At 56.4% G+C, this 12,658-nt stretch overlaps 2 protein-coding genes across 2 annotated transcripts in view; one reads left to right on the forward strand and one right to left on the reverse strand.

Annotated features, from left to right (window-relative positions):
- Positions 1-1,698: 1,698 nt before the first annotated feature.
- Positions 1,699-12,459, reverse strand: RASAL3 (RAS protein activator like 3). Its single transcript, XM_059389275.1, has 18 exons — positions 12,382-12,459; positions 11,915-12,252; positions 9,988-10,118; positions 9,760-9,838; positions 9,591-9,652; positions 9,146-9,216; positions 8,220-8,346; positions 8,035-8,133; positions 7,040-7,582; positions 6,521-6,665; positions 6,119-6,263; positions 5,072-5,308; positions 4,775-4,976; positions 4,551-4,669; positions 3,085-3,481; positions 2,643-2,800; positions 2,054-2,117; positions 1,699-1,949 (listed from the first exon to the last, which is right to left on the reverse strand). The coding sequence occupies exons 2-18, from the start codon at positions 12,237-12,239 to the stop codon at positions 1,809-1,811; spliced, it is 3,045 nt and encodes a 1,014-aa protein (XP_059245258.1). The 5' UTR covers positions 12,240-12,252; positions 12,382-12,459; the 3' UTR covers positions 1,699-1,808.
- Positions 12,084-12,658, forward strand: part of LOC132011114 (ultra-long-chain fatty acid omega-hydroxylase) — a 57,671-nt gene continuing 57,096 nt past the window's right edge. Inside the window, exon 1 of the mRNA XM_059389278.1 lies at positions 12,084-12,174. The gene's annotated coding sequence lies outside the window, so the exon portion shown is untranslated. The remainder of the gene's footprint in view (positions 12,175-12,658) is intronic.

The following is a 12,658-nucleotide window of genomic DNA, read 5'->3' on the forward strand; positions in this document are numbered from 1 at the left end:
GAGGTGGGGGGACACCTGCCCCAAGACCCCCGCTCCTCCCCCCCCCCGGGACCGCCCCGGCCCCGCCCAGGCCCCCCCCCCCCCCCCCCCCCCCCCCCCACGCCGCCCTGAGGGGGGGGCGGTCAGCGGGCGCGCCGCCATGTTGGGAGTGGCCAGGCGGGTCACCCTTAAAGGGGCCGCGCGGTGTGAGAGTCCAGGTAGAGGGTCTGTTTCCATGACAACACACTTGTCCCCCTGCCCCCAATAGCTCCTCTTCACCCTACTGGTTCTTCCAATGCTAGGCCTGTTATAGCACCAGAAGGGAGGGGGGCAGAGAAGTTCCCCCATGGGTCATTTATAGGTCATTGAAAACTCCACCCAGCCAATCCTTATCCTTCAGTCCCCGGTCCCCAGTCAGCAACTTTCAATCACGAGTCTTCTCCCTCCTTTACCATTATCCACTCTGGACTTCAGCACCTCCATGACCCTAGAGCTGCCCTAGGTCCCCAATGCTAAGCCCCCCTTCTCCACGCAACCCCAAGGATCACAGCCTCCAGAACTACCCCATCATGAATACATAACAGGTCTGCCGCCTTCTTCCATCCACCACCCACCAGTATGTCCAATCGCCCATTCATCTCCCTACCCATTCATCTATCTAGTCAACCAATCAACTATCCACCCATCCATGCAAACACCCATTCAAACCACCCATCCACTTCCCAACTACCCACTCATCCATCCACCACTCAACCAACATCTGGTCCTGTCAGCGAGTTAGCCACACACCCAAATTCCCAACCACTCGTCTGAATACCCACTCAACCCAGCCATCCACATCCCATCAACCTGCCCGTCCACCCACCACCCAAGTAAATACTTACATATCCAAACAACCAAGCAAGCAACCACCCATTCCTACACACATGCTTCCACCTGGCCAGGCAGACTTCCATCCTTCGATTCCACATTTACTTGTCTCCACTAGAGTGTAAGCTCCATGAGGAAAAAGGTCCTGTCTGCCCAGCTCCTTACTGTTTCCCCACTGCCTAGGTCAAGAGACTCAGGAAATCCCAACAAATATTCATACAATGTCTATAACCACCTACTCAACTAACTCAAGGATTTATTTTCTACTGTGATCCAGGCTTTCCTAGGCAGACACACCTATCCCAGCTAACTGTCTATTTACTCACGTACCAGGGCAAGTTTCCGCCAAATGCTAACCTATTTATCTGCCTATTGCCCCATTCACCCTACCCCTCGCCCACCTTCGATTCAAATGCCCACTCATTTACTCAGCCTACTCTCACAGAGCTCAATCGTCTCCACACCTACTCGCCCCTTCCTTCATCTGCCTCCCAGACCCATGCTGTCCCTGTCGTGAGGGACCTTGTGTGGGGTTTGGGGGCCTAGGAAGATGCTCTAGGAAGATGATCAGAAACAGCTGCTGTCCCTAACAATGATGAATTCCTTTATTGAACATCTTAGACAATGGGCCTTTTACTGTGAAGAAACTTTAGATCCATTTTTCAGATGAGGAAATTGAGGATCTAAGAGAATAACAGTCTAAGGTCACACAGCTGGTGAGAATCTCCTTGTACTGTCCCTTCCATGAGACTTCCAATTAGGGGAGAAATCGGGAGACTTGAACGGTGGGAGGGGCATGCTTTCTGATTGGCCACACTTAGGGGCAAAAACAACAACAACAAACCAACATTCATTTTACTAAAATCAAAATTTTACTGGGTAACCTCACGGTGCCAGGCGTTGGACAAGCCTTTAAGACGGCTATCTGCTCCCAGACCACGTTGAACAGGGTGGGTAGCTCAAGTGGTATCTCCATTGATGCAGGCTGGTTTGAGGGGTAGTGGCTGGCTCCGGGATCCCGACGTTCTGGGAAGCTGCAGGCCGTCGACCACATTCCTCAGCTGGGCCTGAGTACGCTCCATCTCAGCCAGGCGGCGCTCCTGGAGAGGCGGTGGCAATGGGCTCGGAGCCAGAGGAGGGTTGCGCCCCAACTCTGCTTCCCTCACCCCCCAGATCTTCCCCGGGGCTAGGGCAGGGGACTCACCAGATTTTTAAGCCTGTGATCCTCACTGCTTGGAGCACCATGCCCTGGATTCGACTGCGGGGTCCTGTGGGGATCAGGGGCAAGAGGGGAGGGTCAGAGGCTGAGAAACTCTCCTCCAGCTCTAGGTTGGACAGCCAGGAATTTGGAGGCGGGGCTAAGGCGGAGGCGGGGTTTGTCCATGCAGCGGGGCGGGGCCTAGATAAACGAAGCCCGGGCTGAATCCGAGCCTAGAATGGCTGGGATGAGAGGAGACAACCAAATCTTGAGGGCAGGGCTTGGATCGTCCCGGGTGAGGTGGTGACAGGGATGAAGGTGTGTCCAGTCTGAGAGGCCAGGGACCAGCCTGTTTGGGAGGGCCTGATTGAGGAGTAAGGCCTGGAAGTCAGGACTCGCCAGCGACCTGGGGTGGGCTGACCAAGGGGCGGGGAGAAACAGGTGTGTTGGGGGCGGGGCCGGAAGGGGGCGTGGTCTACCAGGAGTGATTTGCGAGCGATTGAGAGGCGGGGCCTGAATGAAAGTGGGGCCAGGACAGATCTGATTACAACAGGATCACCCCGGGGCAGAGCTAATGCAGGAGGGCGGGGCTCACCCTTCACGGAGCCTGGAGTCCAGGTCTTGCAGCTGGCCCTGAAGCTGCTCCTGCTTCTCCGTCAAAACCCGGAGGTGGGTGCCCAGCGACTCCACCAGGCCGGACAGAGCCTTCTGTTCCTCGCGCAGGGCGGCCACCTCACGTTGCAGCTCTGCTAACTGCAGGGAGGGAGCAGCTGTAACCTGACCCGTCGTCCCGCCCGATCTTCTCCCCGAAAAACTCTGACCTCCTTGTCCTCTGCGCTCTGCTTCCTCACTGCCCTGCCCCGTTAGGAAACCTCGCTCCCGTTTTACAGAGGAACAAATTGAGGCTCGGAGAGGGTTGTGCTAGGCCCGGGGTCACACAGAGCAGCGAATTCGGCATTTGAACCCAGAACTGCCTGGCTTTCTGTCTTTCCAGTCCTGTCATTTCCCTCGGTGGGCAGACCTGAGCTGGACCTCACCTTGCCCACGGGTCGGTGCGTGCCTAGAGCCTGGTCTCTATCCCGCGGCTGGTCCAGCTGGCGCTGCCACGGCACCGACGGCTTCCGAGGCAAAGATGCTGAGGCCCCGGTCCAGGGCCGACTTCGGGGGGCGGGCCCGGTGCGGAGCGAGCTTTTGGGTCGTGGCCGGGGCCCTGCAGAGGGGCGGCGACGAGCAGGGCGGCCAGCCGGGACGCTCTGTGTGCGCTGCACTGGCCGGGGCGGCCGGGGCAGTCGCTCTTCGTCTGGCTGCGGTCGCGCCCAACTCCCTGCGCCATGGACGCCGTGAACGCTGAACGATTGGCTCTTGGAGATGAGAGGGGTGTGCTTGGGGAGATCCCGGGGAGCCAGGAAGCCTGGCTTCTCTCCTGCAGAGAAGCTGGAGGTGGAATGGGAGAGCTCAGATCCTTGGCTGGCCCCGGAGGTGACCCCCAGACCTACCTCTGACCAGAAATTACTCCACCTCTGATCTTTGACTTCTATGTGACCTTGTCACTGATGGAATCACATTTTGTTCTCTGACCCTTTCCTGGACTTCTGACAATCCAGTCCTCTCTGTGACCCTTGACATGACCATCTCTGATTCCAATCTGACCCTGGGTTTGACCTCTGCTCACAGGGATACCCTCTTTCTTCTCTGTCTGACCCCTTTTTTTGTCCCTGACTTCTGACCTTAAGCTGATCCTGTCTCTGCCTCCTCACAGACCATGGTCCCTGATCTCTCACCATATGACTTTACCTATAACTCTTGACCCCAGGGGCGCCTGGGTGGCTCAGTGGGTTAAGCCGCTGCCTTCCGCTCAGGTCATGATCTCGGGGTCCTGGGATCGAGTCCCACATCAGGCTCTCTGCTCAGCAGGGAGCCTGCTTCCTCCTCTCTCTCTCTCTCTCTCTGCCTGCCTCTCTGCCTACTTGTGATCTCTGTCTGTCAAATAAATAAATAAAATCTTAAAAAAAAAAAAACAACAACTCTTGACCCCATTTGGTCCTTGGCCTGACCTCTGCTTACATATGAACCTGTCCCTGACCCTTGATGGTGCATCTTAACATCTGACCCTGATCTAACCCCTGATTTGACCCCATCCACAAGCTCTCACTAAAACCTGACCCTCATCACTGACCACAATGTCACTTTCTCTGTGTGACCCCAAAAGTGACGTCTCCCTAGCCTCTGCAATGACCCATCCTCACCTTGGACTCCAATCTGATCCAGTACCTGCCTTCTGACCATACTGTGAACCTCTCTCTGATCCCTTGGGGGACCCCTTCTCCAGCCTCTTACCTTTATGCAACAGTTTCTGACAGTGAATCCCAAGGTGACTGCTGTTCCTGACCCCTGATGTGATCTTGTCTTCACCTCTGGCCCCAGTCTGACTCTGTGCTTGCCTTTGGTCCTGCCCCTGCTTTCACCTATCAAAACTGGATCAGACCTGAGGCAGCCTGATTACCTGGAGTGAACTTGGGCTGGGGGTGGTGGGAGCCGCATCGGCACAGTCACAGGGACAGGCCGGCCCTCCTCAATGGCTCGCAGGATGGTGGGCAGTGGTTCCAGGCTGTCACGGGTTGCCTGATGAGGCATGTAGGAAGGATGGTAAGCAAGCTCTCTAAGACCATAGGCTCCCTGCCCTCTTGCCTCCCTGGCTCCATCCTGGGCTCTGGGATCTGGCCGTACCTGGTCAAGTTCAGCAAAGATGGTACAGAGCTGGGCATGCAGGACTGCCAGCTGGAGAGCTAAGTCACTGCTGCCCTGGTAGCCACTGGGTGCTGCATCCACATCCACCATGGCCACTTGGTCCAGGAAGTGTTGCATGGCTGGCCCGTGATCCTCCAGAAAGCTATTCATGAAGCCCATGTATGCCTCCTTCTCACCAAACCTGGGAAAAGGTCGGACTGGATGGGTCAGACCAGGCATCTGCCACCCCACTGCCTGGCATGTACCACCACCCCCCCCCAGCCTCCAGGGACCTACGGGGCACTGTTGGCAAGGTTCTGGATAACCTTGGCGATCAGTGTGAGGGCGCGGGCTGGGCCAGGTGCAGGGTGCTCTGGTGCCAGACCAAAGAGGCTGGGTGCCAAGATGGCAGGACACAGGAGGCGCAAGAAGAGAGAGGCGCACACCAGTCGGGGGCCCAGTGCCTCAGAGCCACGTGCCTTGCATGCTTCTCGCCAGCCTGAGAACACGGTGCCCAGCTCCGCTGGAAACCAGCTGGGGGAAAAGAGGCAATGGTCAAAGGGAGAGGGAATGGACATAAAGGTCATATTCATGTCAAGATCCTAAGTCAGAAGTCAGGGATCACCTGCACTGTGGGTTCCAGGATTGGAGACATTGGGGATAATAATGCTTGGGGTCAGGGTTTATGGTGTAGTTATTGTGGTGACTTTTGGAATTAGTAGTCCGGGAGGTAGAACACGAGATTTGGGTGCCAGATTACATAAAGTGTAACAGAATGTCCAGTAAGATGGGCTTGAGGCTACAGAGTCACCTAGGTTCAGAAATTATGGTATTGATGTCCCAAGTGATGTGGGACTAGACATATGGGTTAACCTAGGATCAGAGTTTAAGAAATTAGAATCCCAGGGTTCTTGTGATCAGTTGCATGGACTTTGGAGTATACAGTCATTTAAGATCAAGGGTCATGAGATTGGGGGTTTAGCATCACCTGGAATCAAAGGTCATGTTGAGGTCCTATGTTAACTGGGGTCAGGTAGCATGGTATTAGGATATGGAGTCCCCTGTAGTTAGAGGACAAGGAATTGGGTCCCAGATTACTTGAGGTCAATAACCCCAAGCTGACATGACATGGAGACTGGGTTACCAGACTTAGCAAACAAAACTTCAGGACAAACTTGAATTTCAGATAAAATGAATAATTTTTTAGTATAAGTATGTCCCAAATGTTGCATGCATCCCATATAACTGGACATTCTGTTTTTATTTGGCAACCCTATTTGGGGATCAGGGTTATTAGCACAGTGGCTAAGAAGTAGGGCTAGGTGCTGGGGCCCTGATTCTTACTTGTAGGAGTGGATGATGTTTTGGAAGACTTCCTCACAACTGTTCCGAAGTCTGGTCTGGTGCTGTGGCAGCTCTGGAGCCGGGCACTTGCTGGGGTCCACCTCACAGTCCTCACTGGAGGCACAGAGACGCTGCACTACCTGCCCTGTAGTTCAGCACAGCCAGACAAGAGGACGGGGCCATGACCACCAGAACCGATGACACTCAGCCTCCAACTCTGTCTCCAGCTTCCTCCGGAGACACCTAGCATCTCTGGGGGAGCCCCCAGTTGCCTCTAGGATTCCAGCATCCCCAAAGGTATTACCCACCACTAGCATTCAGGTTACCTAGGAACTCCCAGATCTCCCCCTTGGAGTTTCCTAGCCCACCCAGATGGCCTCTGACATCCACCCTCTGGCTCACCCAGAGTGGCTTGGAGGTAATCCTGCGCCACCAGCTTCATGTACTCATCAATGGCCTTCGTGGCCAACGTGTTTTCCCGGAATAGCAGCGCCTCACGGCCTCCACTGCGTGCCAGCTCTGCGGTGCCCAGGTCTGTCACCAGTGCCTGGGGACAGTGGGTTTTAGGTTGCGCGGGGAGCGGACTGAGCCAGGGGGGTTACGAGCCCTTGGCCAATCACTCACACCTGGGACATAGGCCCCATCCCCTCCTAGCTGCTGCTCTGGCCGGGTCCTCTCTGCTAGGGCTCTCAAAGCCGGAACTTAACAGCCCTCACAGCAGAAATTTAAATCTTTCCGCTCAGAGACTCAGTTCAGGCCCCGCCCCTCACAGCTGACATTCAGGTCCCGCCCCCTCCCGGTGCCCCGCCCCCCTTTTGCCGCCGGGGTCCTTAGCCACGGGTCCCCCCTACACTCTGCTGCCCAGAGCGTGCGATCAGTTAGCCTCTGGTCACTCGGGTCCGCCCCGTCGCAGCGCCGCACCTGCGCCCGGCCGGTGGCCTGCAGCACTCGCACCATGGCAGCCGCCAGCTCCTCCTTGGCCTGGGCAGACAGCGCGGGCTCCAGCGCCCCGCAGAGGCGCGCGTAGTGGAAAGTGAGGAACTCCGCCAGCTCCTTGTACCGCTCGGACGGCAGCACGCGCAAGCGCCGCGCCCGGATCCGCGCCCGCAGCACGGCGCCTACTGGCGCCCCGAGCAGCGGGAACCAGCGCTCCAGACCCGCGGCGGGCGCGCGGGGGACTCCCAGCTCTTCTAGTGCCAGTGACACGCGGCCCAGCGCCGCTCCCCCCGGGCCAGCTCCGCGCAGCCGCAACGACAGGCGACGCGCCGGCGGCAGCGCTTCGAAGTGGAAGCGCTCGGCCCAGAAGAGCTGGCCCGGGCCAGCCCGCGGCGCCGTGCGCGCTAGTAGAGCGCCGTCCAGCCACAGCTCGGCGCGCACGCCTGCTGTCCCCGCCGCTGCTCGGGGCAGTCCCTTTGCCTCGTGCACCCACACACTCAACCACGTCTCTTCCCGTTCCAAGTTGTCCTGCGGACCGGAGTGGGTTGGGGGAGGCGTCGGTGCTCGACGTGGGGCACCGTGCCCCCAGGGAGATCGCTGGGCCCTTGGGGAAAGACAGGGGCCACGGCGGTCTCAAGGCGGTTTGGCGAAAGCCCTCTAGCTTTTCTGTGCTCTTGTGGAGAGATGCGGGCTCCGGGGTAGCAGGAGCAGCCGCGGGGTGGGGACTTGCTGTTTGCCTGGTAGGCGGGGTTTTGGGTGCGACGAGGTCCCGGATTGAATAGAAGGGACCCGGGTGTTTTACTAGGAACTGGTAACAGACGGAAACTGAGGAAGGTCTCGGAGTGGTTGAGAAGGTGTTAGCCGGCAGGTGTGTCAAAGAGGCAGGGTTAGGGCGCGGGCGGGGGTTTGGTTTGGGGAAAGGAGGGGAGCGGGCTGTGAGCGGGGCCTCCATGTCCATCCAACTTATCTGCTGTACTGACCTGGCTGGGCTGAAAGTGGCGGCGAAGGTCCTCGATCCAGCGGTCTCTCTCAGCCGCGGAGCGGCAAGAGAAGCAGCGGCTCCCGCCGGTCCACGTTACCTGTTGGAGACGGGGTTCAAGGGTGAGGTTGAGGCCAAGCATAGAACCAAAGGGTCGGGGTGAGGTGGAGAGTTGTCTGCATTTACCTGGAAGCAGTGGGGCTCCTCCAGGAGGCTGGGGTGCAGTGGCCAAACCCTTACATCCCGCTCAGCACCCAGGTCCAGCTCGGAGAGTGTGGCCAGCGACTCCCGAGATCCCAGAGCACTGGGGGGTCTGGGGAGGGGACTTTTGTTTTTGTTTTCGTTTTTAAAGATTTTATTTATTTATTTGACAGAGATCACAAGCAGGCAGAGAGGCAGGCAGAGAGAGGGAGAGAGAGAGGGAGAAGCAGGCTCCCCGCCAAGCAGAGAGCCCGATCTGGGGCTCGATTCCCAGACCTGTGATCATGACCTGAGCTGAAGGCAGAGGCTCTAACCCACTGAGCCACGCAGGTGCCCCTGGGACGTTTAAACAAGTGGTCATTCTTCCCTCCTCACCACCGACCCATCCCCTATAGCCTGAAGGGTGGAGGGAGGCCAGGATGAACCTGAACCTAAATTGGGCTTGAGCCCATCGCTTTTAGGATAAAAATTCAACTCCTCGTCGTGGCCAGTGTTACCTTGTATAGTACAATCCTTGTCACCTTTTCACCACATTTCCCTGCATTTAATCCCTTTTTCTGAGTTCCAGTCATCCTGGCCTTCTTTTTGTCACTTTGTCTGGCCTCTTGGCCTTTGTACTCGCTGTTTCCTGTCCCTCTTGGCCAGGTGAACTTCCATCCATCCTTCAGATCTCAGCTCAGGGGTCCCTTTCCTGACACTCCTAGACCAGGGTGTGACTTAGTTCCTGATTTAGAATCAGCGTGTAGACCCTGCCCCTACCTTTCAGCCGAATGGTGGCTTCGGCATTGCTCAACATGGGGCAGGACACTGAGGGGGCCATTGGAGGTATTTGGTGAAGGTGGGAAGGATAGGCAGGTGAGGGGGGAATGCTGATCCCAGAAGAGCCCCTTCTGCCTCTCAGAGACTCTTACCCATCCCGGGAGGCACTGGCTCCGAGCTCTGACCTGGCCTTTTTCTTCTCTTTCAGCCGCTTGAGCAATCCCTGTGGGAAGGGGGGTATCAGCTGGACAGAACTCTGTTCTCCATCCTCAACTTCTCTCCCCCAACAATGTCCTGGATGGTCTGCTGGTTTGGGGGAGACCACAAGCTCAGGCTGTGTTAGCAGTTATAATAAAGACAACCAACAGCTCCTTTTTCTAAAGCGCCAATCGTGTGCTTTTCTGCATTCTCTGTTGACTTCTAATAAACAGCCCTGGGACTGGGTGGGGGGATGGGATTCTCATTAGTTCCATTTGACTGATAGGGATACTGAAGCCAAAGAATGGCCTGCCCAAGATCCTTCAGTAAGAGTCCCCTTTCATCTCTGGGGGTCTGGGTGTCTTTGCTCTCCCCTCCACCTCCCACTGGATGCCTTACCCGAACGTTGTGGACCTGGTTGGGGCCAGCCGTGTCTGGCTCAGTCTTTCCAGAGGTCCGATCTGTAGGTGGTCAGGGGTGGAAGGTTGGGGCATGGGATCATCTTGAATTCTGCCCCCACTTAGACATGCTCACAAATGCCCTCATCCTCCACATCTCTGAAACTTACCTGGATCCCTGAGGTTTCCCACGGCTACCCTGATGCTGCCTTCAGAGCTAGCGCTCCCTGCCCGGGGCCGGCGTGGACCCTGTTGTTCATAAGAGTGGGTAGTCATACAGAGGAGGCAGACAGGCAGACAGAAGGAGAGGCAGCCACTTTTCATTATCCTCCCCACCCACTCTTCTGTCTCCTTCCCTCCCTCTTCTTCCCTCCTCTCATCCCTGTGCCCCTTCTCACCTCCTCCTCACCCCCAAGCAGCACCAGCTTCCCATCGAGCAGGGCGAAGGCCCCAATGTTCCAGATGGGTACATCAGGTGTGGGAGCCTCAGGGATCTGTGGGGCAGGGGTCTCTGGCTCTGGCTCAGGCTCTGGGGAGAGGAGTAGGTATTGGGGACCTGGGAGTCCTTTCCTCTCCCTCAGAGGACCCTCTTCATTCACAGAGGCTCATCGGGTTTCCCTCCCAGGTGTCTCCTCCCCACCTCCCCCTGCACCCCAGTCCACTGGCAGCCAAGTCAGGCTGCTGTTGGACAAGTTTCCACCCCTCTTTTGTCCTTGTTCCCACAGGCCATGGGTAGTGGACACATGGGCCATGTACTGTGTTTACTGCTCCATATGCATTCTCTCATTTAATCCTCTGAAAGCCACTCAATGGCTATCACCCCCATTTTGCTAAGGAGAAAACTGAAAAACAGAGAGGTTGAGTGACTTGCCCAGGGTCCTACAGCTTGTGAGTGGCTGAGCTGGGCTTCAGACACAAGCATTCTTCTCTTAACCAAGATAGTAGGTAGGTAGGTCCAAGAGGTTAAACAAGACAGCATCCTTGGTTCCTTACACAAAGAACTAATCTAAGGTAGAAAGCATTCCAAGTTTGAGAAAGGAATAGAAAAAAGATCAGTGCAGGGAGAAGTGGTGGTGTAATGGGGCAAGGAGAACCTCCAGAGATGGTAGGTTTGTGCTGGGTCTTGACCAGCAGGTTGGATTTTGACAGAGATGGAGGGGACTAGGACAGGAACAGCTTGGGCAAAGGCTCGGAGATGGCAAGGCCCAGAAAAAGCAAGAAGGGCCCATAGGGCTCAGAGGCTAGAGGGGGAAGATCCAGGATGAGACTGGTACAGAACCTTGGGTACCAGTTAGAGAACTGGAGGAAATGGGGAACCACAGGAGGTGTCTGAGCAGGGGAGGAGCAGTCCTGCTTTTTGGAGAACTCTCTCTGGGTCCTATGGAGTGGGCAATACTGGATACCCTGAAGGGGGCCGAAGGGATACCTCTGCAGAACGGGAATAACAACAGTGAGAATGAGCTTCTCGGAATAGATGAGCTGAACCAACGCTCCCAGATCATCTGTCTGTCTTACTGTTTTCCCATCAGGGGAATAAATACTCCACTTGTCAATAGGTCACTTAAAACTTGCTGGGCCCTGGGCTAGTGCTGCATTCCTGAACTCCAGTCTTCAAGGCATCCCTTTCTCTTCTAGATCCCTTGTGGAACAGCCCCATCTGTCATTTCTGGTTTAGTTGTTTACTGTCTGTCATACCCACTACACCGTGAGCTACATGGGGCAGGAAGTTTCATCTGTTTTGTTTGCTGCTGTATCCATAGTGACTAAATCAAGGCCCAGCAGGTCGTAAATGCTCAACAGACCTCTGTTTGAATGAATGAATGAATGAATGAATGAATGAATGAATGAATGAATATGAGCAAATGAAATAATGTATGCTTTAAGGTAGGGATTATGACCCCCATTTAACTGATGGAGAAGCTGAGGTTCAAAGAAGTGAAGAAACTGAAGATATGAAGGCCAGAGAGCAGAGGTGGATATCCAGGCAGGAGAGAATGAACCTGGGCTCATTCTCATATGAACAGAGACCCATTGAGGAGAGACCCACTGGGGCCAAGAGCCATTTGGCATCTGGATAGTAATACCTTCCATCTCTTCCCTCTCCCTTCCCCAGGATGGACCCCCAGTCCACAGGTCCCTGGCCACTCCCCTCACCCCCCAGTCCCTGTGTGAGGGGGAAGAGGGAAGAGGGCAGCTGGGCCCCAGCCACTTCCTGTTGGGCTTTTGCACACCCCACAACTTCCTGTGTCTGTAGGGCTGGTGCTCAGGAGGCAGACAAAACCTAAGCATCCGGCCTCCCAGCCCGGGGAAGGGGGAACCATGTACCTTGGGCCTCTGGCTCTGGTCCTGGCTCCAGCGGCAGGCTCTTTTGCCTTGCCCAGAGGGTCTTGGATAGCCTCAGGCGGCTTGTGCGTGACTCCTTGGGGGGCGCAGAGAGGACACGACGGAAGAGAGAGCGAGAGGCAGGCTGGCTGCTGACTCTGGGCTCCTGGTGGCTTAATGCCCTGCCCCAGCCTGCAAGTCGGCCCCAGCGGGAGCTTCCGGCTACTTTCTCCCCATCGCCTCCTGTGTGCCAGCGGTAGGAGGTTAGCGGGGATGAAGCTGCTGCCTGTTGGGTTTGGGAGGTCTTGCACGGTGATGGTGGGTCCATGGCAGGGGTTCTCCTGGAGGACAAGGGGGTGACAGTTCTGCCCATTGTGTTCCCACATGCTGTCTTCATCTTGGCCCCCTCCCCACTCTCAGCTTCAGCCCCAGGGAACCCCTTCAGTGGCCACACGCCCTCTCTCCCTTACCTTGATTTTCTGGCCAGCCCCAAAATCAGCAGCCGCCTGCGCCCTACCTCGCTTCCTCCCGCTGAACGCAACTCCACGTGACCCTGTCTGTCCCACCCCACCCCACAGCCAGGCTGGGAGGGCAGAGCGGGGGCAGGATGCGGGAGGCAGAGGAGATGACAAAGCAGGACCCAGAATCTCTCATTGATCCGGAGGCAGTAATGCCTCTCTCTGAGCCTCAGATACCTTCTCTGCAGAATGGGTACAGACTGACCAGGTGCTGGTGAGAATACACGGT

The sequence above is a fragment of the Mustela nigripes genome, chromosome 2 (genome assembly GCF_022355385.1).
Source record: "Mustela nigripes isolate SB6536 chromosome 2, MUSNIG.SB6536, whole genome shotgun sequence".
NCBI classification, from domain to species: domain Eukaryota; kingdom Metazoa; phylum Chordata; class Mammalia; order Carnivora; family Mustelidae; genus Mustela; species Mustela nigripes.